Raw genomic sequence first — 24,963 nt, 5'->3', positions numbered from 1 at the left:
TAAATGTGAATAGCCTAAATATACCAATTAAAAGACAAAGATTGTCAGGGAGGATATAAAAACAAACTTAACCATATGTTGTCTACAATAAACCCAATTTAAACATAAAGACTCAGATAGGTTAAAAGTAAAGAGAGAAGTACACCATGCACACACAAATCACAGGATGGCTGAAGCAGCTATGTTTCAGACAAAGCAGACCTCAGAACAAGGACAATTATCAGGGATAAAGAGCACCATTACATAATGATATATAGATTAATTCTCCAAGAATTATCCTAAACAAGTATGCATCCAACAACAGAGTGTCAAAATATGTGAGGCAAAAACTGGTAGAATCCAATTAGTTATTAGCCATCCTTGATCTAGGCTTAGAAACCTAGGTAGATGAAAGAAGACAAAAGAAGCTAAGTGACTTGCTTAAGGTGACAAGACTAATGATTGGAAAACCAGCTCTCCTAGCTCCTTGTCCAGATTGCTATCTAGTAGGTAAAAATTTTGTTTGAATAATTATTATCTTAGTTAATGCAAATTCAGACAGGATTAATAACCACTGGGTAAGAGAGAAAGAGTCCACGTCACATTTTAGCCAAGATACCATTTAATTAAGCCTAGGCTTTGTGTGGAGAAGGCTGAACAGATGAAGGTCTCCAAAGACCAGTCATGTAGACCTTGTAGTTTTGCCAAGAAGGGTTGCACTGCCTGGAGAATGGAAGTGGAGGTTAAGCCTTGGTTTGCCACTCAAGTGACAGAACTCAGGGGATTTGGAGTAGGTGCTAGATAGTGGGAGATTGGGAATGGGCAGGGGGTAAAAACTGCTCTGTTGTGTTTCACTGACCAAGGTAGGATTGGACAAGCGGTGGTATAAAGCTAGTGAATCATGGGAGGTCACTTTAGGGACTTGGTGATCGAAAAAAGCAGATGGCTGATAGGGTATATGTGGGACTGGTTGTTGAATGATGAGGCTTAGTAGGATACACAGATGTAAAGAACAGAGGCAGAGACGATGAGTAGGCTTGGGGGAACCAAAAGATCCCCAATGCACTATGTTGGTGTTTCCTTCCTCATCTGGCTCTTACCTTCCTATTCCCTATTTTCCTTTTGTTCTATGTATATACTTGCTTCTACTTTAATTGTCTAAAATATGTGATGAGAATATATTAAATGAAATTTTACCTTTTTTGATCTTAATTTAGAAAGTGAACTATCATTGTTTCTTTCAAGGAGCAGTTGCTTTTTATTTCTGTCTTTAACTTTTAAAAATGGAACTATTTCTGGCCGAGCGTGGTGGCTCACACATGTAATCCCAGCACTTTGGGAAGCCGAGACAGGTGGATCACCTGAGGTCAGGAGTTTGAGACCAGCCTTACCAACATGGTGAAACCTGTCTCTACCAAAAATACAAAAATTGGCCAGGCATGGTTGCGGATGCCTGTAATCCCAGCCACTCAGGAGGCTGAGGCAGAGAATTGCTTGAACCCAGTAGGCGGAGGTTGCAGTGAGCCAAAATCACACCACTGCACTCCAGCCTGGGTGACAGAGTGAGACTCCATCTCAAGAAAAAAAAAAAAAGAAAAAGGAACTAGTTCTTTAAAGGGGACCTACCCTTCTACTTAACATGACTTCAAAATGATAGCAGTCGTCTTTCTTTCTCTTTGTGTTCAAACCAAATCTTTCCTCAATCACAGAGAAGAAGATGACATGCGGATATTTCTCTAATTCTCAGACTCTTTTTGGTTAGATAACCAAAGTGAATTTGTAGGAGATTGGAAGGAAAAAAATACGATATTTTAGGGTACCATTTCTTAAAATTCCTTGAAATTTTTTAAAAGAAAGGATGGTAAAGAAACATTCTGTTACGGAGGGACATGTGAAATTTTACCTTAGAATTATGACATTAGAATTCCTATTAGCTGAATAAATTTAACTGAGTCATCTATCAGTTTCAAATATTATATATTCTGAGCACTAGTTCAAGGAACTTAAATTTTATTTCCTGGTCCTGATGTGATTTGCATCATATAGAACTGACTGTCTCTCCCTCTCAATCTCTGTTTCTTTTAACACACATCTACACACATGCTTGTATGCACATACATATATCATGGTAAATAATGCCTTTAAAGGCTTTATATGGTGAGAACTAACTTTTCTTTTTAAACAGAGAAGTGACAATTGTCATAAAAAGAATCATAGTGAGGTAAGATTTTCTTTCACTGCAATATTCTCCACAGTGAGCATCCTTTAAGAAGGTATAGCTCTATGACATTGAATTTGCTGGTTGTAAAAGTTAGGTACAGGAACTAAAATATACAGGGTGTTGGTGAGTGTAGGTAGAAAAGCAGTTTGATGTGTGTGTTGGGTTGTCTGGACATAAGAAACATCATGCAGGCTAGAGTTGAACCTCTAGCTTTTGTGATGCATGCAAGTTAGGACATGTGATTTCATATCCTCAGTGAGATACCAAATAATGAGAATGTCTCAATAAATCTACCTCAAACTATTGGCTGTCCCTGAGTGAAAACTAAGGTATCTAGAAGCCTAATGGAGAATATTCTATGTCGTCAAAAGGCTGCCTCCTACTGATATGTGACCTTTATTAACTGGCCTCCCTTCCAACATTCTAGATTCCATGTCCTTTTTGGTCATGAGTAATCACCTTGGTCACTGTGTTTTCACACCAGGCTCAGTATGTCTAAATATAGAAAAATAAGAATAATATCTCCCCTCATCAACTGTTCTTGCATGGGATTAGAATGAAAGTTATTATTCAACCAATCACTGGTAGACACTCAATCAAGTCAAACTAGAATTGTAAGTAAGTTCTCCAGGCTAATCTTTTTAATTTTCATACAAGGACAGTTTCTTCTCAAAGGAAAACCTCTTTTATTATGAACTGTTGGTCAAACAGATTAATTGGTATAAAGGTGTTTTGTTGTAATGAATGCCCATATATTAGTTAATATAACACAAATTGTTTTAACAATTAAATCCCCACATTTCAGTGGCCTGGCAATAGAAGTTTGCTTCTCACTAACGTGACAGTCCAATGCTGATGTACCTTGGGGATGGCCTCACATGTGGCCATTCCAGGACCCAGGTATTTACCATTTTGTGGCTTTTCCTCAGAGACTTTTCCATTCAGCTGGCAATGGGGACAGACACTACAAAGAAGACATGGCTTCTTAATTTCTGCCCAAAAGTGAAAAACACCTACATCTACTTTAGCCCTGAAGTGTCACATTATTTCTGCTCACATCGTTTTGGCATTCCCCTGCCTCTACCATGTAAGAGGGGCAAAGAAACGTAGGTTCTGCCTGGGCAGCTGCTTCTTGGCAACAGCTCAGCACTATGGAAGGGAAGCTCAAATTTTGGTAGTCAGTAAACTATCTTTACCCTGTCCCAAGGAGCAAGCTCAGGTGAATGGGATCTGCTGGGAAAACTGGCTAGCCATATGTAGAAAGCTGAAACTGGATCCCTTCCTTACACCTTATACAAAAATCAATTCAAGATGGATTAAAGACTTAAACGTTAGACCTAAAACCATAAAAACCCTAGAAGAAAACCTAGGCATTACCATTCAGGACATAGGCATGGGCAAGGACTTCATGTCTAAAACACCAAAAGCAATGGCAACAAAAGCCAAAATTGACAAATGGGATCTAATTAAACTAAAGAGCTTCTGCACAGCAAAAGAAACTACCATCAGAGTGAACAGGCAACCTACAAAATGGGAGAAAAATTTCGCAAACTACTCATCTGACAAAGGGCTAATATCCAGAATCTACAATGAACTCAAACAAATTTACAAGAAAAAAACAAACAACCCCATCAAAAAGTGGGCGAAGGACATGAACAGATACTTCTCAAAAGAAGACATTTATGCAGCCAAAAAACACATGAAAAAATGCTCACCATCACTGGCCATCAGAGAAATGCAAATCAAAACCACAATGAGATACCATCTCACACCAGTTAGAATGGCAATCATTAAAAAGTCAGGAAACAACAGGTGCTGGAGGGGATCTGAAGTTCACCTCAGGTGCCCTACCATCTCTCAAGAATCGCAGCCTGAATTGGTTGCTGTTCAGTTCTATCATGGCTGAAACAGGAAGTACTACTGAATTTGGTTTTAACCCAGCATTTCCTAAACTTATTTGACCATGGAGCCCCTTTTTCTTTATATAACAATTACTAAAACACTTTGAAAAACTTTTTTGCAAAGAAAAGAATAGAGTTTTACCACCTCCATGCTTTTACTTATCTACTCCGGTTTTTGCTTTTGTTATTGTTTTGGGTTGGTTTTGTGGTAATTGTTTTGTTTTCTTGAGAAATTTGCATTTAGTTCAATATTGTTTAAATTTGGTTGAAGTAAGCAAGACTAAAGGCAGTTGAAAAACAATTTTACTTGATTACAGGACCAATGAAGTAAGCATGGTGCTGTATTGTTGGGACACTTGGCAGGTCAAAGTACAAAGGGAAAAGGTTTTGGTGTCTGTTACTTAGTACCTATATGATCTCTGGTTTCCTACTTACTAATACCGTGTGAGCTGTAGTTTCTAATCTGCAAAATAGAGAGTGTTCATGAAGATTAAATGACACTATATGTAAAATAGCTAGCAAATAAGAAGGAACTTAATATACATAAGACTCCTCCCTTCCTCTTTCTCTTTTCTATTTTCTCCTAGTTAGTAATATACTAACTTAATTATAGTTCAGTTGTGCTATTCTGCCACGAACAATGACAATTACGTGAAAAGAGGCCAGGGGAAGGATGTGGCAACAGTATAAGCAACCCCCAATTTACAAACACTGAGTTTTTTAAAATACTGCACATAGATGGTTGGGTTCTGGCAACTTAGATAGACCCTATCATTCCTGTTATTAATGCCTCACAATTTAGATTTACCATGAAGCTAATGAATTAAGCTTCAGACCCCTCTCTTGCATTGATTCCTATGAGTGCTGAGAGTTGTAGGATGTTCTAGGTGGTAAGGGGTAAGGGAATGGGGGTAGGTTGCTATGAGGAAGCATTATGTAAACATTTCTAGTAAATTGCTTGAAGAGCTCTCAGAAGAAAGGAACTCGATTCTCTAAGTTTCTAGGAGTTTGTTGTGATTTATTTTGTCATTTGAGATAAATACTTACTTTTGTATCTATTATGTGTTTTGTAGTTTAAAAAATGCTTTCTAATTTTTTTTTTAGAGAGTCTCGTTCTGTCACCCAGGCTGAGTACTGGTGCCTTAATAGCTCACTGTAACCTCGAATTCTGTGGCTCAAGTGATCCTCCGGTACCACTACACCCAGCTAATTTTTTTATTTTTTGTAGAGACGAGGGTCTCGCTATGTTGCCCACGCTGGTCTCAAACTCTTGGCCTCAGGAGATCCTTGCACTTTGGTCTCCCAAAGTTCTGAGACCACAGGCATGAGCCACTGTGCCCAGCCTTGTTTTGTACTTTTGATTTCCTCCTCTTAAAGAGGGCCCCACAACTTGTGTTAAGTTTCAGACCAAAAGCACATGGATCCACTTCTGCCCACAATTCTGGTGCCATCACCTGCTACTATTCTGAAAATTTTTAGACGTCCCTCCCTAGAGCCTGCTCCAATGGCTGAAGCTGCATATGATTTCCCTACCCCTTTCCTTTCCCAGCTTCCTGTACACCTCTCCTTAACACCGCTAGAATCAAGATGATTTGAGCCTCTGCCCACACTCAGTGCCTCTCCACATACAACTCTGGATATATGGGGAAAAGGGTCTGGGCTTGAGGCGCAGGACCCAAAGTGTGCAAAGAGTTAGGAGAGCAAGAAGATGAAGAAAATGGAGCCCTTGGCATGGCACTTGAGCCTCAGTTGGCTCATTGTGGGTTGAGTCATACAGGCACTCATTCTTTCATTAAAGACATGATTTGCCTTTAGTATTGCTCACAACTCTGACCTTTACCTGTACTATTTTTCTATAGCATTTTTCCAGAGTACAAACTCTTTCTTACTGAACTATGTCCCTTTAGTAGGTTAGATGATTCCTGTATGGAATTATTTGAACTGGTTTAAGAAAGCCAAAGAAACATCTGTATTCTGTAGAACTTTTCTTTGTAACAGTGTTCATTTCATCTAAGCGTTCCTGCCCAAAGCAGTTCTGAAACACAAGATAAGAAGGTTGACCCATTGCAAAGAAGATGAAAACTAATGTAGCCTCAGAAGAAAAGCTTGATGGCAAGTGCTCAGCAGGAGCCCAGGCTGAGGGCCTTTGGAGGAGGGGCAAGTGCAATTTATAAAGCCTAAATACTCAAATCAGCCTTTCTCCAGTGTTTGCTTCGAGGTGGCAGAATAGGTTTTATAGGTCAACAGGGTTTTTCTAATGATTATCCAAGCTTCTCCCCCTTCAGTAGGGAAGGCTCCAATTTTCTGGAATTACCTGCCCAGTCAGCAGGCTGGGTGTTAGAATTCTGAGCAGGCTGCCCCTGCTCCTTGAAACCAGCAGGGAGCAAAATAAGTCCGGAAATTCCTGAGCACTGGGAAGCCCGCACTAATGCAATTACCTGAAATAAAAGAAGGCGTCAGATAATAAAGGGCAAAGGTTTTTCCTTTTAAAGTAAAGGGCCAGGTAAACAAAACCAGCTGCCCCTGGAGCCAACAAACTCTCCTCATTGAATGTTTTAAAAGTCTAATGGGCATAAGTGGCTAATTGTAGTACAATCCTGAAGACTGAATCTAGGGGCCTGATGAAGGGGGTCAGTGGGACGGGAATGGGGTTAAAACTTGGCTGACAGAGACAGGAAGGTGAGCTCTGCTCCTGGCAGAGGACCTCTAAATGGCCAGAATGAAATTAAAATAAGAGTAAGATGCTTTGACTGGGAGTCTGTAATCTTGCTGACAGTATCCCTGTGAGATGGGCTTGGATGTCTCATTTGGAGCAATTTTAAGTTTAAATGCTAGTTGAATAGGATCTGGAATACAGGTTTATTAAAAAACTAATTAGGGGAAATTTTATGTTTATTTACTATGAAAAACTGGAAGAGTATGCAGCAAAATGTTGCAATGAGCTTCTCTAGGTGTTGTGCTTATTATACTGTAGGTGATTTTCCATTTTCCTATTTCTATTTTGTTCATGTTCATTCTCTAATTCGTCTACAATGAGCACTTAGTTCTTTTGTAATAAAAATAAAGGGCAACACCAAATAAAATAAGATGAAGATTATTGTACTGGAACTAAAATGTAAAATTAAGGGGGACAGGAGAGTTGGTGAATACATTGATAAGTGGTTCCTTTTACTTTGTATAGTCTGCTATCTTTGCCACTTCCCCAGAGATATGCTTGATATGACCTGCCAATCTAGAGGCAGGAATGAATTGCTGGCATTGGGTGAGACAGACCTTTTGACGATGTATTAATACAAAAGTTTCAACTTCATTGCCTTTGTGATGGTTCCCAGAAAGGTTATTTCTACACAGCCTTTCTTGGCTTTGGTTTTTAGTGGAACAGCTCGACAACTTGTGGTATGATCTTAAGTGATGGTGAATTTCAAGAGAGCTTGGAGGATGACTATGATTTACCTAAAAGTGTCAGTCTAGGTAATTCTAGACCATTCAGCCAGGGTTTTTTTTTTTAAAAAAAAGGAAAAAAGAAAAAAAAGAAATCACCATTATCATCATTTTTAGCAATTTATTCTTATAAAATGGTCACCACAGACTACTCCATCTCCTTCATGCCCAAATATAAATGATATATTTATATTGGACCTATCACCACATGCAACTACCATCAGTGAACCAAAGATCTGTAACTGGGAAGAAGCTTTCAAATAGCCACAGATTGTTGATGCTGAATGTTTTCTTAGAAGCTTCACATTTACAATGGGTAAGTACAGTAAGTTAGTTGTCCAAGCATATCTAAGAAAAAGGTTTAGGCATTGATAAATTCATACCCTATGGGTTTTTCTTTGTTTGTTTGTTTTTGTTTTGTTTTGAGACGGAGTCTTGCTCTGTTGCCCAGGCTGGGGTACAGTGGCACAATCTCGGCTCACCGCAAGCTCCGCCTCCCGGGTTCACGCCATTCTCCTGACTCAGCCTCCAGAGTAGCTGGGACTACAGGCGCTCCCCACCATGCCCGGCTAATTGTTTGTATTTTTAGTAGAGACGGGGTTTCACCATGTTAGCCAGGATGGTCTTGATCTCCTGACCTCATGATCCACCCGCCTCAGCCTCCCAAAGTGCTGGGATTACAGGCTTGAGCCACCACGCCTGGCCATACCCTATGGTTAAATGATTCCCTCTCTTAAAAGTGATACTGAATTCTGGATAACCAAAGTTCATATTTCCATAGTACAATATAAATGTGGGTTTAAGTTTGCAAATGAAAGTTGCTGAAACTTCTCAGTATAATGTGAGGATTCCTTTGACATTCAAATGTGAATTGGACTCAGACTGAAGTTATTAAAAAGATGCTGTGATCATCAGGCTAGAGGAGGAAGGGGTCCTTAGCTGGGTCAAAGGTAGAGGCAATGCCCAGGGCCATATTTCAGAAGCATTTTGAAGGGTCTCTGACATCTCTGTTAATTTCCCTTATTCTCTTGAAGAGCTCATCTGCAGCCATGGCTTTGGCCATTACTTACAACCTGAAAAAGACCCCCACGTCAACATTTCTTGTCTCAACTTTTCTCTGTACCTCTTTCTTATGTCGCCAGCTACATGGTATATAGTTCTTTCTTGATATTCTGTATATTTTTGATATGTCAGACAGTATCTTTCATCTCTCTAAACAAATTGTATTCCTGTATGACTAACCTACATCTCTTTGGCAACAGTGTTCTCCAAGGCAATCTCTCTTATATGTTGATGGTCATCAGTGACTCCCTTCCTCTCATTTACCCTCTACAGAAGCTTTATTTGTTCTTCCTTCATCTCTGTCGCTTTCACTTTTCTTGTTCCCTCCCTTATTTAGACCCAGATCATTTCTTGCCAGCACTATTGAGATAAGATAACTTTATTTATTGGTTTCCATGCCTGTATCTCCTCCCGCTCCAATCCAATTCACAGCCCACAGCCCAAGATCACCTGAGAATGATTGGATACAGCTTATAAGGGTAAAACTGGGGACAAGAATAGGCTAAACCGCTTAAGCCAAGGTTACTGGATTTCATCTCCCATGTATCACATGAAGAAGCAATTGGACCATTTCTGGGTTCAAGAAGATATAATGCTAGCCATTGAGAGGAAGTAACAGGGATCAGATTTCAGCACCATGTCAGAAGAGCTTTTCGTCAATTAGAACTGTGATGCAGTGAAACAGTCCTAGTAGTGTATGACAGTGAATTCTTGTCCCTGGATATGTTCAAGCAAAGCCAGAAAATCACTTCTAAGGGATATTGTAGCAAGCTTACATGCTTTAGGCCAGCTGACCAGTAAGGTCTTTTCAAACTCCAAATTTTTACAACATAATCACAGCCATCTCCATCCCTGCCCCTGCCCCACACCTGCTGGGAATCCAGCATCTGTTCTTGCTGCTCTACACTTTCCTCACTCCAAGTTCTACAGCAGATAGCATGCTCTCCTCCAGAGGGATGCTCCCCTGCCCATCCCATCCCATGGCCTTTCAGTGTAAGTTTCTGCTGCCTTGGGCCGTTAAGTAATCTGAACAGAGTAGATCTGGTTATTGAATAGCTTTTATATGACAGGTCCCGTGCCCAGCATTTTTCCTTATGTGATCAGTACACCAACCCTGTGAAAATATTATAGATTTGGATTTTTTTAAACCCACTTTAAAGAAGGGATTGAACGAAGGTTTTCTAACTCCAGATTCTGGGTACTTGAGAAAAGGAAGGAGGAAAAGAATGAAGGGACCCTCAACCATGGGCCACAGATTGGGGTAGGCTAGGGAGGTTCTTCACAGGAAATCCTACCTACTGAAAAATTACATCTGGAATTTTTATCTCAATAGGTATTAAACTATGTGTGTTGCTAACAAAAATTATAAATACTGATGTGTAATGTAGTTACTGGGAACTAATTGAGAAAAGAGGAAAGTGTAATGTATTTGATGAAATAATAAAAGAATAATTACATGGCATTACTTGTCAAATTCCTGGTCACCATATAATATAGTAGCAAGTATTCATGTCCTCAAATGTGTGTTAGATTAGCATTGCATAAATTATTTTTAATTTTAACACTACTCTGTCTCAACATGCCTGGCTTTCATGTAGTATGCCATGTATCTGATCTTTTTTCAAAAATCAGAGGTGCTAATGAAGAAGTACTACTATGAACAGGTTATGAGGTAGGATAATGGACATGGATATGCCCAGCACTATGTGTTGCACATAATAAATGTTTATTGGATCTGAGTCTGGCATCTATACAAGGGATGAGGCAAAGGACATGTTATTATTTTATTTCCTGATAAAAGTAACCATCAAAAATTTTCAAATACATGTACCCCCAGCACAGAAATTCCACTGTTATAGTGTTCTATATTTACACATAACTTAATTAATAAGTCTCTTATTGTTTATAATCCTTTCTTTGTGAGGTGACAATTAGGAAGAACTAAAAGTTGTTCAGTCCCTACTGTATGCCAGGAACTTTACATTTGTTAGCTCATTAATTCTCAAGCCTGAGGGGAAGATATATTATCCCCCACTTAAGAATAAAAAAACTGAGGCCCATAGAGACAACGTAACTTGCCCAAGATCATATAGTTATTAATACCAGATCTGGAATTTGAAGTCAGATATTTCTGGCTAAAAGCCAAATTTGCTCCAACATTCCAATGGTTTAAGCACTGGATTCTGTGGAAATGTCGTAAAGTCGTAAGTGAGGCCAAAAGGAAAGCTGAGTAGGTAGATCATCTACCACCCTTACCTCAACTAAAGTGCCTGCCTTACAATAAAACAAAAATTTAAAAATTAACCATTCCAATACATCACATGTTGGTATAGCAAGTTGACATTGAAAATAATTTTCACATAGTTCTATAATATGTAGTGATGGGTGGCTGCTTCTTAAAAATGAAATAATTTATCATTAGCCAACAACCAAGGATAACTTAGTGGATTGGAAAAGGCATCCAGGAATCACAAGCATTTAGAAATTGATTGAATTCAGAACTTTGCCAAGATGGGGGTAAGGGAAGGTCTGAGGTAACGAAGATCACCTAACCCTGGGTCAGCCTTAGCTTAATCTTCAGCAAAGAGTCTCACAAAGGATATCTCCACAAAGCTGGATGGGCCTGTTTTGGTCAAATATTTACAACATAGTGTCAACAACTTAATGTTTCATTTAAGCTAAGAAAAACCAAATCAAAACAAAAACCAATGAGTATCAAGTTGTTACTGTTTTAGGAGAGGGCTCTTCCACCTTTGTACATTCATCATTAGTTTGTTCATTCATTCTGGAGGTAGTAGGCAACCACAGCATATTTTGGTAGTAGGCTGACTACAGAGTGTTCGCCCACAGGAATGAGCTGGAGACTCACTCACTGCACTAAGTCAGATTTTTGCTTTGGTGTTTATTTTCTTATTTAAAGGTATGGAAAAATTTATTAAAATGATTGAGTATTCTTTCAAACCTCTCACATACCTTTATTACTTTAAGGTGGGATTAGTGATGGGCATGGGATGGGTGTTAAATTACTTTCTCAAGGGGGAAAAAAAGTATTCCTCATTATCCAATTTGTATTATGGAATTTCCATCAATTCCGGCAAGTAAGCAATGGGGTTTCAGGTGACAAAAGCTGAAAATAATAACAGTATTAGCCCACAAATAGCGGTGGAAATGGAGAAGATAAAAAGGTTATTATTTGTTTGAAAGGTACCCAGGTTCAAAACCTTTTAGAATATGAGAGCCCAAGCGGAACCCTGGTTTGTTTCCTCGGGCAACAGAGACCTTGGGCTAGAGAAGTGTATTTATAGTCCCTTGCTTGAGATTTTATCTGATTCTTATTTTATTTTTATTCCAGTTGCTACATTGATGGCCGGGTGGTCAAGGTGATGGACTTCCTGAAAACTCGCCTGTTAGACACACTCTCTGACCAGATTAGGAAAATTCAGAAAGTGAGTAAAAGTATCCTGGGAAGAAAAGGAGCTATTCTGGGGGTAAGACAAGGAAAAAGACACAGAGTCCCAGCTGGGCCTCAGCACTGTGGGAACCAGGGTAGAAAAATAGGAAAATAGTGCAGTCTAGATGGGCATGGTCACAAGCTCCCCATCACAGTTGTTGCCTGTCATTTATTGTTTTTCAAATTGAAAAGGGTCTGTGTGTGCCATATCATGGTTTAAAGTGTCTCTATTTTTTTTTAATTAATTTTTTTTTTTGAGATGGAGGCTTGCTTTGTTGCCCAGGCTGGAGTTCAGTGGCATGATCTCAGCTCACTGCAACCTCTGCCTCCTGGGTTCAAGCGATTTACCTGCCTCAGCTTCCTGAGTAGCTGAGATTACAGGTACAAGCTGCCGTGCCCAGCCAATTTTTATATTTTTTAGCAGAGATGGCGTTTCACCATGCTGGCCAAGCTGGTCTTGAATTCCTGACCTCGAGTGATCCACCCACCTCAGCCTCTCAAAATGCTGGGATTACTGGTGTGAGCCGCTGTGCCTGACCTAAAGCATGTCTATTTTAATATGAAGTATTTGTTTATAGTTTGCTTCTTGTGAGTTTCATAAGGGAAGAATAGATTTACTTGATATTTTCTTTTTTGGAAGGGTTTATTTTAGGTTACTTTAAGGAGAAAATGATTATATTCATTCAGTGAAATTCCAGTCTGGACACTGACAATTCTGAGCCATATTTACACTGTTCCTAGGTGTCTTAGAATTAGCCAAGTAAGATCTTAATTTTGTAAAGTTGAGAGGAAAGCTATATTATATTAAGCAATTGCATGTAGGTGCTATCAGCACACCTTTGGTCAGTGATTCTCAGACTTGAGTACAATCAGAATCACCAGTGGTGCTCACTAAAGTTTCTAATTTCACTCCTGATGTTCTGATTTAATATGGCTGGAGTGGCTCCCAGAGGTCTCTATTTTTAATCATCTGTCAAGTGATTTTCCATAATGCCAATTATGGATCACATTTTGAACTACTGGATTAGTTAATTCTAAATTGTGAGGATCTTACATCTACAATTGTCATGGACCTCTACAATATATTATTATCTTTTGTTGCCCAGTTAAGGTTCTTTTCCAGGGAATGGGGACCCTTTGAATAGTTTGCTATTTCTCGAGCGGATTAAACAAATCTTTGCAGAAAAATTATAGCAGGTAGGCCCTCAATAAATATGAGATGAATTAATAAATAGACAAATTAATAGCTTATTTATAGCTCTGAAAGGAAATCCTATTTGAATAAATCATAGAACATCAATTTTCAGAGCTAAAGTGGAGGTCTTCACCTTTTTTGTATTCATCCCAATGTCATACTCAGATTATAAACAGCCTCTGGAATTCTCTTGTTCTCAAGAGTTTGATAGGCTGAGAAGCCTCAGAGCTTCTGAACTACTACATCCCAATCTGATCCCTCCAGGGATCAGGTGCATTGGCCAGCACCCTTATCTGTCACTGCCTTCCACTAGGCAAAGCCTAGGAGAACTAAATGATTTGAAATATTTCTACCAGTCCCTGTTTGATATTCATTTGGTAAAAAGTATTCACTGAGCATTTAGCAAGTACCTAAGGCAAAGTGTCAGATGCTGGGGATACAAAGTGGTATAAGACATGGTCTCTGCCCTCAAGGTAAAGTAAGTTTTAACACTTACTTTCAGCAGATTGAAAACATATTACCTAATGTAATAGAATGTTAACCTATTGAATACTCTAGCTTTCTAAGCACATTATGCTAATCTGATATTACATATTGCCCTCTAGAAGGAGGGAAGAATTTTCTGTCATTAATTCATTTGTTTATTGCTTCATTCAATAAATATTTATTGAGTGCTTACTATATTTAGAAACTGTTCTAAGTGTTTATATTACAATAGTGTACAAGATAGTCAAGTTCCTATAGTTTTGGCTTTTCCAGTCTTGAGTTTGATCAAAGGGCTGTTGTTGGAAGTAAAATGATTCAGTTCTATCAAGGCACTGAGAGTGAAGGTTCTAACTGTGCTCATGTTATTATTTAAGTATAGCAAGTGGCTGTAGGTTAGAACTAAGACAAAGGTGTTGGAAGTTAGGTTCTTTCCTTTATCCCCACTTCCCATTACCCTCCTGCACTGCATATGCCTTAATCATATAAACCAGTTTGAAAACTGAAATAACTTACTTCCTGATTTATCCAGGGCCCAAGAAACTTAAGGAAAAGAGCTAAAACCCTGCGTACAATTGGTATTCAGATCTTTAAAAACAAACCTAATGGACTTAGAAGGGGAAGGGGAAGTGCTGTCACAGGGAGGAACAGTAGAGCCCCTGAGAGATGACCTATATGCAGAAAGCAACTGGCAGGGAGGGCTAGGCTTAGCAGCAGGGTCTGAACTTACCTTTTGGCAATTGCAAACAGAACATGCCCAGGGGCCCCTCAAGCCAGGGCTCCTATTCCGATTATCTCTTGCTGTGCAACAAATTACCCCAAAACTTAGTAGCATAAAACAGCTATTTATTAAGCCAATGCATTGTATGGGTCAGGAATTCTCAAAGGGTACAGAGGGAATGGTTTGTCTCTGCTCCATGATGTCTGAAGCTTGAGCTAAAAGACCTAAAGGCAGGTATTACTGAAAGGTTAGTATCTGGGACCATCAGAAGGCTTGTTCACTCCCGTCTCTGACAGGTGATGCTGTATCACTTTTCCTAACCTACCCTCAGAAGTCACATGGCATCACATTAGCCATATCCTGTTCATTGAAGTAGTCGCCAAGACCCACCAAGCTTCAGGGCGAAAAGAAATAAACTCCTCCTTTCGATGCGGGAGTGGCAAGATTCTGGAAAAGCATGTAAGACCAGAAATGTTTTTGCAGTCATTTTTGGAAAATATGATCTTCCACAGTTTCATCCTCCTTGTTTCATTTAGTAGGCTTTAAGTCATTTCCCTGTTTTTTTCCCCTGATTCTCTTTTACAAAGCTCTTGCCAGATATTGCCTTAAGTGAGTATACGCTAGAGGTGTTGCTGGATCACAGATTCCCTGAGATTTGAACCACTGGATAGACTTCTCATTGGCTAAAGCAGTCTGGACCCAGTTGTTAGGGCCTCCAAGAGGAGAGTCTCTCTTACCACAACCCAAGGTGTGCTAAGCACTGGCCTTCCCTGGGGACATGAGAGCTAGGAGACTAGACAAGGATCCCCAAACTTTGATTGTTGAAATGTTGCTTTGACTGTTCCTGAAGTCCCTGGTGGGTGGGGAGGAGGGTTCTTGGGAATTAGGGTCCAAAGTGCAAACTAGGGCCCACTAGCCAAATGGCTTTCTTGCAAGTTCCTCAAACCATTTCAGAGATGGGCCAAGTTAGGTTTTATGTTTTTTTAATTTTAAATTTTTTGTGACAGAGTCTCGCTCTGTCACCCAGGTTGGAGTGCAGTGGCGCAATCTCAGCTCACTGCAAGCTCTGCCTCCCGGGTTCACAGCTTTCTCCTGCCTCAGCCTCCTGAGTAGCTGGGACTACAGGCGCCCGCCACCACGCCCAGCTGATTTTTTGTATTTTTAGTAGAGATGGGATTTCACCATGTTAGCCAGGATGGTCTCAATCTCCTGACCTCGTCATCTGCCTGCCTCAGCCTCCCAAAGTGCTGGGATTACAGGTGTGAGCCACCACGCCCAGCTTTTTTTTTTTTTTTTTTTTTGAGATGGGTCTCACTTTGTCACCCAGGTTGGAGTGCAGTGGCAGGATCTCAGCTCACTGAACCTCAGCCTCCCAGGCTCAAGCAATCCTTCCACCTCAGCTTCCCGGGTAGCTGGGACTACAGGCTCATGCCACCACAACTGGCTGATTTTTGTATTTTTGGCAGAGACAAGGGTTTCACCATGTTGTCCAGGCTTGTCTTGAACTCTTGAGCTCAGGCAATCCACCCGCCTTGGCCTCCCAAAGTGCTGGGATTATAAGTGTGAGCCACCGTGCCTGGCCTTCCAAGTAAGGTTTTACTGTCTATATACCTAGAATCTTCACCCCAAAGCTAGAAATGTACTTTGTTTCCTCTCTCTTTGTAGAAGTGAAGTCCTAAGGACCCCATTAGGCCCACAGTGGTAGAAAAGGGGCAGATTTTTCACCAAAATGGCGCCATGTGGGAGTGGCTTGATAAATCACTGGTAAGGCTGTTTGAATAGGGTATTGGGCCCAGGATTTGAAGTCTGATGGCCTGGCTTAAATATAGCTGTGTGGCTTTGGGCCAGTCACTTACTTGATTTCTCTGATGTTGTCCCTTTGTTTGTAAAATGAAGATGCTAAGGATACTATTCTCCCTCCCTCTTAGGTAGATTAGGAAAGTCATGTGAGAAAGCCCTGTTTTGTTCACTGTTATTGAATGCTAGTTCTTATTTCTATTATTATTGTTGTTATAGTTATTATAGCTACTTTTAATAATTTCTGTGACTAGAGAAGCTTTACATTACCTTTATCCTCAACTTGTTCTTTGCTTTTTCTCCTCTTTCCTCTTTTTTTTTTGAACTCTGGGGAATATGATAGGTGATATTTTTGGCACCTGAAAGACAGTGACTCAATTGCTAAAAACAGCTGTGGTTTGCAAATTTGGATTGCCACTTAGAGAAGAATTCTCAGTTTTCTGAGCAGTGGGTGAATTATCTGGTTATATGAAAATCTACATGATGCATTTGAAAGCCAAATAGAGACATGTTTGAGCAATATGTGGACAACTCACCCCATTGGATGATCCACACACTCTTTCCCTTTCATTAGAATGATGATGATCATGTGTACATTGGGAGATGAGTCAAAGGAAAGAGTTGATAATCTAAAAATACAGGGAAGAGTCAGATGGGAAAGTGAGAAAGTTTAGGACACAGTGCAGATAGTATAGTCTGGATAGCTGGGCTGACTCCAAAACAATGACTTAAGAACCCAGAAGAACCACTTCGGCTGAAGTCATTTGGACTCTGTGATTTGTGTCTTCATCTCCTAGAGGAATCAGAAGAGGAAATAACACTTTTTGATATTATTTTCAGTAATTCAATAAGCACAGAAAGGAGTTGGTGAAATCCCAGTCATAAAGGAAGTGTTTCCAAAAGTACTGTCCATATTATTGCATTTTGAATACTAACTAAACTCAAAAATTGGCTTCCCCAATATTTGAAAAATTTCTTCCTTTCTTCCTTCCTTTTTCCTAAAATTATTTTTAATTGACATATAATAATTGTACATACTTATGGGGTACAGAATGATATTGCAATACGTGTATACAATGTGTAATGATCAAACTAGGATAACTTGGCTGGGCACAGTGGCTCATGCCTGTAATCCCAGCACTTTGGGAGGCTGAAGCAGGCAGATCACCTGAGGTCAGGAGTTTGAGACCAGCCTGGCCAACATGGCGAAACCCCGTCTCTACTAAAAATACAAAAATCAGCCGGGCATGGTGGCAGGCACATGTAATCCCAGCTACTCAGGTGGCTGAGGCAGGAGAGTCACTTGAACCCAGGAGGCGGAGGTTGCAGTGAGCCGAGACCACGCCATTGCACTCCAGTCTGGGCAACAGAGTGAGACTCTGTTTCAAAACAAAAACAAAAAAAAAAAAACAGGATAATTCACACATTTATCACTTCAAACATTTATCATTTCTTTGTGTTGGGAACATTCGAAATCTTCTAGCCATTAGAAAATGTGCAATAAATTATGTTAATTATAATCACCCTACAGTGCTATCATACACTAGAATGTATTCCTTTTATCTGGCTGTAATTTTGGATTTGTTAACCAGCCTCTTCTATCTCCACTCCCCACCCTTCCTAGCTTTTAGTAACCACTGTTTTACTCTCTACTTTTATGCAATCAAATTTCTTAGCTTCCACATATGAGCAAGAACATATGTGGTATTTATCTTTCTATGCCTCACTTATTTCACCTAAACAAATGTCCTCCAGGCTCATTCATGTTGCCTCAAATGACAAGATCCTATTCTTTTTTTATGGCTCAATAGTATTCCGCAAATATATATGCCACGTTTATCCATTCTTTTTATTTTTTTTTTTCTTGAGATGGGGTCTTGTTCTTTTGCCTAGGCTGGAGTGCAGTAGTGCAATTATAGCTCACTGCAGCCTTAAATTCCTGGGCTCAAGCGCTCCTCCTGCTTCAGCCTCCCAAGTAGCTGAAACTACAAGCCCACACTACCACACCTGGCTAATTTTTTAATTTTTTTGTAGAGACAAGGTCTTGCTGTGTTGACCAGGATGGCCTCAAACTTCTGGTCTCAAGTGACTCTCCTGCCCCAGCCACCCAAAGTGCAGGGATTACATACCTAAGCCACCACACCTGGCTCCGTTCATCTGTTGATGGAGACAGGTTGATTTCATAACTTGACTATTGTGAATAGTACTGCAGTGAGCATGAGAGTGCAGGTATCTCTTTGGCATACTTATTTTCTTGTGGATACATACCCTGTACTGGGATTACTGGATCATACAGTAGTTATATTTCTAGCTTTTTGAGGAACTTCCATACTGTTTTCCATAATGGATGTCCTAATTTACATTCCCACCAACAGTATGTAACAGTTCTCTTTTCTCCATACCTCACAGCATTTCTTACTATCTTCTTTATAGTAGTCATTCTATTTGCCTTCATTTCCTTCTTTCTTCCCTTCCTTCCTTCATTTATTGACTATTTGTAACATTCTTAGAATTTTCCAGGTCCCTGAGAATAAAATGGTGAGCAAGACTGACATGATGCTTGTCTTCATAGACCTTATGGTCCAGTGGGGAAAACTGATAATTAAGCAAGCAACAGTAATAAGATGTTGTGATTCCTATTACAGGGTGCTCTAGGAGTCCACAGTGGGAAGTACCCACCTTAGTTTGTGAGGGAAAGGAAATCAGGGAAGTCCTCTCAGAGAAAGTGACATTGAGGCTAACACCTAAAAGTTAGACTCTCTAATTTATACAGTTCTTCTTAGGGTATGATCAGAGAACCACTCGTGGTAGACATGTATGGATAAAGGAATGGTTTGTATGGTTCGTCATATGAGCATGATTATTCATTTGTTATCATTGCTTATGACTGTTTATATTTAATAAAGATCAACTCTTTTGAAGTCTCAATAAATGCAGTGACATTATGCCACTTCTTCCAATATATTGTAGTTGCAGGACCATGGAAGTAAGGAAGAAGGACATGTAATTTCTTTGAAGTAATTAATAGATTTTAAAAGAAATTCTTGCTTTTAACCAGCTTTCCAGTTTACCTGCTTACTTGATCCTCTTAGTAAATAAGAAGAAAAGAGCAAAACAAACAAACAAAAACCCACTTCTTTTTGAGCACCATAGAATAACTTGAGGCACAATTAAAGGAAACATGAGGACAATGATAATATTAGTCTTCTCTAATGGAGAAAACTGGAAAATGAAAACACATTACTAGGGTAAGAACAGTAGTATCACCACAAAAATCAGTATTTGTTTGATTAATTCATTAATTCCCTCATTCATTCGGCAATATTGACTGCTTATTTCAATGTCCCAGTGCCTATCACATAGCAGGTGCTCAATACATGTTGGAGGGAAGGATGCACAAAGCGAGGGGCAGGTGAATGAGCAGAATAAAGCACCTGAAATATAAAAGAAGTAATGTCTTATCTCATTCACATTTATATGTGCTGTCTCTGCTGTTCACACTGCAGAAGAAACTTATCTGCTGCTAACTTTGTGGTAGTGTTGAATAGATGGAAATCAGTTTAGACAGCCCTATGAGCTATGCCTACGTACAGACATAGTAGGAAAGTATCTTCAGTGTATCTGTTTAGGAGTGATGGAAAAGTCTTTTTGTGGCCCCGAATAATATTTCAGTCTGTTTGTTTCAGACATTTCATTTGAGTGAACAATCTTTCATTCTACATTAGGATGATGATGAAGAATGTAAGCAATCTGGGAAGAGGTAGACTACACTGGCTTAAATTCACACTAAGGCTTTAAAGGCAAATAGAAGATCCTTTCCCAAGAGCAGGTTTTGATGGAGGGGAAGAGAAACACACGCCAAGGAAATACAGTTGGCCCTTGAATAACATGAGGGTTAGAGGCGCTGACTCCCTTGCATAGTCGAAAATTCATTTACAGCTTTTGACTCCCCCAAAACTTAACTGCTAATAGCCTGCTGTTGACCAGAAGCCTTACTGATAACATAACAGAAGACTCACTGATAACATAACATAAGCCTAACTGATAAACATATTGTGTCTGTTACCTGTATCATCTGCTATATTTTTATAATAAAGTAAGCTAGAAGAAAGAAAATGTTATTAAGAAAATCATGGGCTAGGCGTGACAGCTCACACCTGTAATCTCAGCACTTTGGGAGTCCAAAGCAGGTGAATCATTTGAGCCAGCAGTTCGAGACCAACCTGGGTAACATGTCAAAACCCCATATCTACACACACACACACACACACACACACACACACAAAACAAACATTAGCTGGGCATGGTATCACATGCCTGTGATGCTAGCTACTTGGGAGGCTGAGGTGGGAGGATTGCTTGAGCCCAGGGAGGTTGAGGCTGCAGTGAGCTGGGATCCTGCCACTGCACTCCAGCCTGGGCAACAAAACAAGACCCTGTTTCCAAAAATAAAAAGGGAATAAAAAGAAAGAAAATAAAATCATAAGAAAGAGAAAATATATTTACTATTTATTAAGTGGAAGCAGATCATCATCATAAAGGTCTTTGTCCTCTTTGTCTTCACATTGAGTAGGATGAGGAGGAGAAAGAGGAGGCGTTGGTCTTGCTGTCTCAGGAACGGCAGAGGCAGAAGAGGTGGGGGAGGTAGAAGGGCAGAAAGGAGAGGCACGTGCACCCAATGTAACTTCCACTGACGTAAATTAATGTATAAGTGAACTCGCACAGTTCAAACCCATGTCGTTTAAGGGTCACCCATACTCAGAAGGCACAGGACCCCAAATACAAACTGTACCACATTAATACCTCGGGATAACATCAATGAGTGTTCTGAGTTTTATGGGGCCTGACATTTATACAATGGGGACCTTTATAAGGAAAATAAAACAAGGAAATCTGCAAATTATGTAAATATTTGACCATATGAACACATTAGCAGAGCCCTTCTTAGGATATTGTTAGATGCCTGTGAAAGCAGGGAGCTGGAAATTTAAGCTCCATGAACTTCTCGGTAAATTAGCCTCTGTGACCCCACTTGGCTGTGCATCTGCAAATGGGAGAATATGACCTAAGGGAAACTTTGACTCTTTGCCTTCATATACAAGACATGAAAAATATTATAGTTGGGGAGTCTAACCTGAAAGATATGTTTACCACCAAAGAACACCAAAGTTTTAGTCATTGTCATTCCATGAACCTTAATTTCCTTGATTCTTAGATACAAATATTTCCTTGAATCTTAGAACAAATATTAGAGAATTCACCATTAATTTAATAACAACTGGGAAGGGAGAGGGTAAACAGCAGGCAAGTTTCATTTGATATTGATTTTGAATAATGTCCTGATTTCAAAAGCATTGAATTGTGAAAAATGCATCATTAACTTACAGAAATATAATAATTATATTACCTTTTGGGTTATAAATGCCATTTATTGAGTGCAATATATATTATTAATCTATTAAATAAACCAGTGATTTGCTCAAGCCAACGGAGCTTTTTAAGTAGTAAAATTGGAGTTCAAACTGAGGCTCATCTGACTCTAGAACCAGCACTCTTATCCATTACACTATTCAGTATTGCTCACACTTATCAACTATTTATTTTATAACCCATGTAATATTTATATTCCTAACCACCCAGGATTAGGAAGGCTTTCAAAGGAGAATACTGAATGAATGTTCTTGGTGAAAGAACATCAATTTGACCCCACAGTCAATTAATAATCTAGGGTGGGTATCCTGGAAGTGAGGGTTGAATGAACTGAATGGATGAATGAAGTAAGGGTTGAATGAATGAATGAAGTTGAGTATCATGATATTAGGCAAGTGATAGTGGAAGACGACAAGACTTTTTAGAGGGTTATTTGCATTGATCTACTGGATTCCATTCATATGTTTCATATGCACAGGCTCTTGGTCAGTGTTTAGTAAGGTCCTGCTATATGCAAGGCAATGACAATGTGAAGAAGGTATGTGCTACCCATGGACATTTGGAGGAATGGCCCTGGGAGCAAATTGCTGTTTGGGGCAAAAAGCTTCTTCAGGAGGAAGGGGCAACTTAGGATGACCATCCAGTGTTTCAGCATGTACGTGGGAGGATTATAGGGTTTGTCCTAAGCAAGAGTAAAATTACCAGTGAGGCTGCTGGAACCTACGACTTGTAAGTAGGTAGGGGTTGGTTAGTCACAGAAAAGGACTGGGAAAGAGACGAAGAGTAATTTATGTGCAAGTGGCTACTTTCCAATCTCTCTCTCACTAGCACTTATCCTTGAACGTAGTCATTGCTTTGGGCTCTGTGAAACTTTTCTTTCCCATTTTCTTGCATATGATCATAATGTCCTTGCCTCCCCAGTGACTTTATCTTTTTTGTGTATGTCCTTATTTTAATTTTATGTTTTGTTGCAATTACATTCAACTGCTTTTCTGTGGTTTGAGATAACAAGTGCAGAGAATGGAATTTTAAATCCTAAAAATGTCACAGAAACAGAAGCCGCAAATTAAAAATTGATCTGATACCGAAAGAAAATGGGCAAAGATGGCACTCCAGAACACAATGATAAAAAGAAATTATACAGAAAAAGATTAATGAAACTGACAGGAAGTACATTAGACAGAAGAAATGCATCAAGAGGAATGTGATGAGATACTGGAATGACTGAGCTCAGAATAGCCCAGCTTGTCTAACCTAAGAAGGACATGTTAAATATGGAGGCAGTTTCGCCAACCAGAAGTTGTGGGTCTCCTCAAACAGGAAATTGAATTAGAAAGTGAACAGAGCCCTAAACTGGAACTGTGAGGATTTGGTTTTTGCCCTTGTGATACTGAGATTATTAGTTATCTTCTCTGAAACTTAGGTTTCTCATCAGTAAAATATTATCTCTCTCATTTATTTATAAGTATTTTATAAGCAAAGTAATTGTCAAGCATTCTATAGGGCATGCAAAAAGGAAAAAAAAATAGAAAATTACAATTCAGTATAATAAGGTCAAGGTCAGAGGTAGGTCCAAAGAACTTTGGAACCCAGAGGAGAAAAGAATTAACTTTCTGAAGGTTTGAGGAAAGTTTCACAGAGGAAATAACATTTGAAATAGGCTTGAAAAAAAAAATCAAAACAATGTGGATGAGAAGTGAGCAGGGGAAAGGTAATCGGTAAAAAACTATTACGGCCGGGCGTGGTGGCTCACGCCTGTAATCCCAGCACTTTGGGAGGCCAAGGCGGGCGGATCATGAGGTCAGGAGATCGAGACCATCTTGGCTAACATGGTGAAACACCGTCTCTACTAAAAATACAAAAAATTAGTTGGGCGTGGTGGCAGGCGCCTGTAGTCCCAGCTACTGTGGAGGCTGAGGCAGGAGAATGGCGTGAACCTGGGAGGCGGAGCTTACAGTGAGCCAAGATGGCGCCGCTGCACTCCAGCCTGGGTGACAGAGCGAGACTCTGTCTCAAAAACAAAAAACAAAACAAAAAAAAAACGATTGCTTCGTGTAGTTGAAAAGTAGGAGTCCTTTCTTTGTAGTGAACCATAGGTCTTCCTCCCACAGGGGAGCAATGGGGGAAGCGGTAGCTAAGGGATGGTTGTGAAAGTCTAAGATAACAAGTTAAATAAAGCAGTTAGCATCTTATCCTGTGGTTCAGTGGTTCTTAACTTTATTTTATCGTGTCTAAAATACTCCCATGGACAAAGAGATAAAATAGACTATGGGTTATATGCAATTACTAGCTCCTTAGCTTTTTTTCCCCAGTTAAGGAAACATTTCAGAATTTTGGCGAAATATTGTTATGACAACTTTGAATCCACTCTTTTTATTTTGAAGTAAATTATTCCCAAATCACTGTTTTCAATAGTATCTGAAACAAGTTGCTTGTAGCACATCTCCCAGCTGATCAAACAGACCTCTCTGAGCACAAATAATTGAGTACCACTGCTGGCAGTAGGGAACCACTGAAGGTTCTTAAGCTGAAGAGGGATTTGTCAAGTTAACAAATAGCAGCAGTGTGAAGGATGGACTAGAAGAGGAAAAGATTAGAGGCAGTAAGACCAAGGAACAAATGACAAGATCCAGAACTCAGGGAGGGGCAGTGAGGAAGAAGAGGACAGAGTCAATATCCTCTGCTCTAATGTAGCAAGTAAGTGGAGAGTCAAAAAACACAAAAGAAGGATGGAAAGAAACATGGGAAGGGCACAGAGCTCTCGCCTTGACCACTTATAAATACAGTAAGGAACAAAGACTGACAAGAGGCAAGGATGTCCCTAAGAAGAGCTCTGTGTGTAGGTAAGGTTTAAGAAGCTTCCTGTAGCTATTCAGCTCTTTGTAACCAACTCTGTAGAGGAACAGTTTGGGTTACTTAAAGAGCTACTGTTCTTCGTGAAATTCTGGGGAAGGCTGATTTCCAACTAGATGAGATGCTAGAATTAATGGGCTCCAGCTTCATTTGGAGGGTGGGCCTCCTGCCAGGGCTGATTAGCCCAGCTGGCCTGTCCGCTATTCCTGTTTTATTGCTTCCTTTCTCATTAAGGAAGGTGTTGGGTTTGGATAACTATAAACAACATGTCTGCTGCTACAAGGCTACCATTTCTTACACAGCCAGTGGCTGAAGCCAGGCTCTCAAGAGTCTTTTTAAAGGACTTAGATCACAGTTTTAGAGGCAGGATATCAAGGAGACACAGGAAAAGGAAGCCCACATTTGAAAATGTGCTACATAAATTGCTAT

At 39.7% G+C, this 24,963-nt stretch overlaps 1 protein-coding gene across 4 annotated transcripts in view; it reads left to right on the top strand.

Annotated features, from left to right (window-relative positions):
* The window catches only part of HPSE2 (heparanase 2 (inactive)), an 840,195-nt gene that overhangs the window by 640,890 nt on the left and 174,342 nt on the right, over positions 1 to 24,963 (top strand). For all 4 annotated transcript variants that reach the window (XM_019034330.3, XM_004049925.4, XM_019034328.3 and 1 more), the window contains one exon: positions 11,957 to 12,050. In XM_019034330.3, the coding sequence (XP_018889875.1) occupies positions 11,957 to 12,050 (94 nt within the window). The remainder of the gene's footprint in view (positions 1 to 11,956; positions 12,051 to 24,963) is intronic.

The sequence above is a fragment of the Gorilla gorilla genome, chromosome 8 (assembly GCF_029281585.2).
Source record: "Gorilla gorilla gorilla isolate KB3781 chromosome 8, NHGRI_mGorGor1-v2.1_pri, whole genome shotgun sequence".
Lineage (NCBI taxonomy): Eukaryota > Metazoa > Chordata > Mammalia > Primates > Hominidae > Gorilla > Gorilla gorilla.
This window is presented reverse-complemented; position numbering and strand designations above follow the sequence as displayed.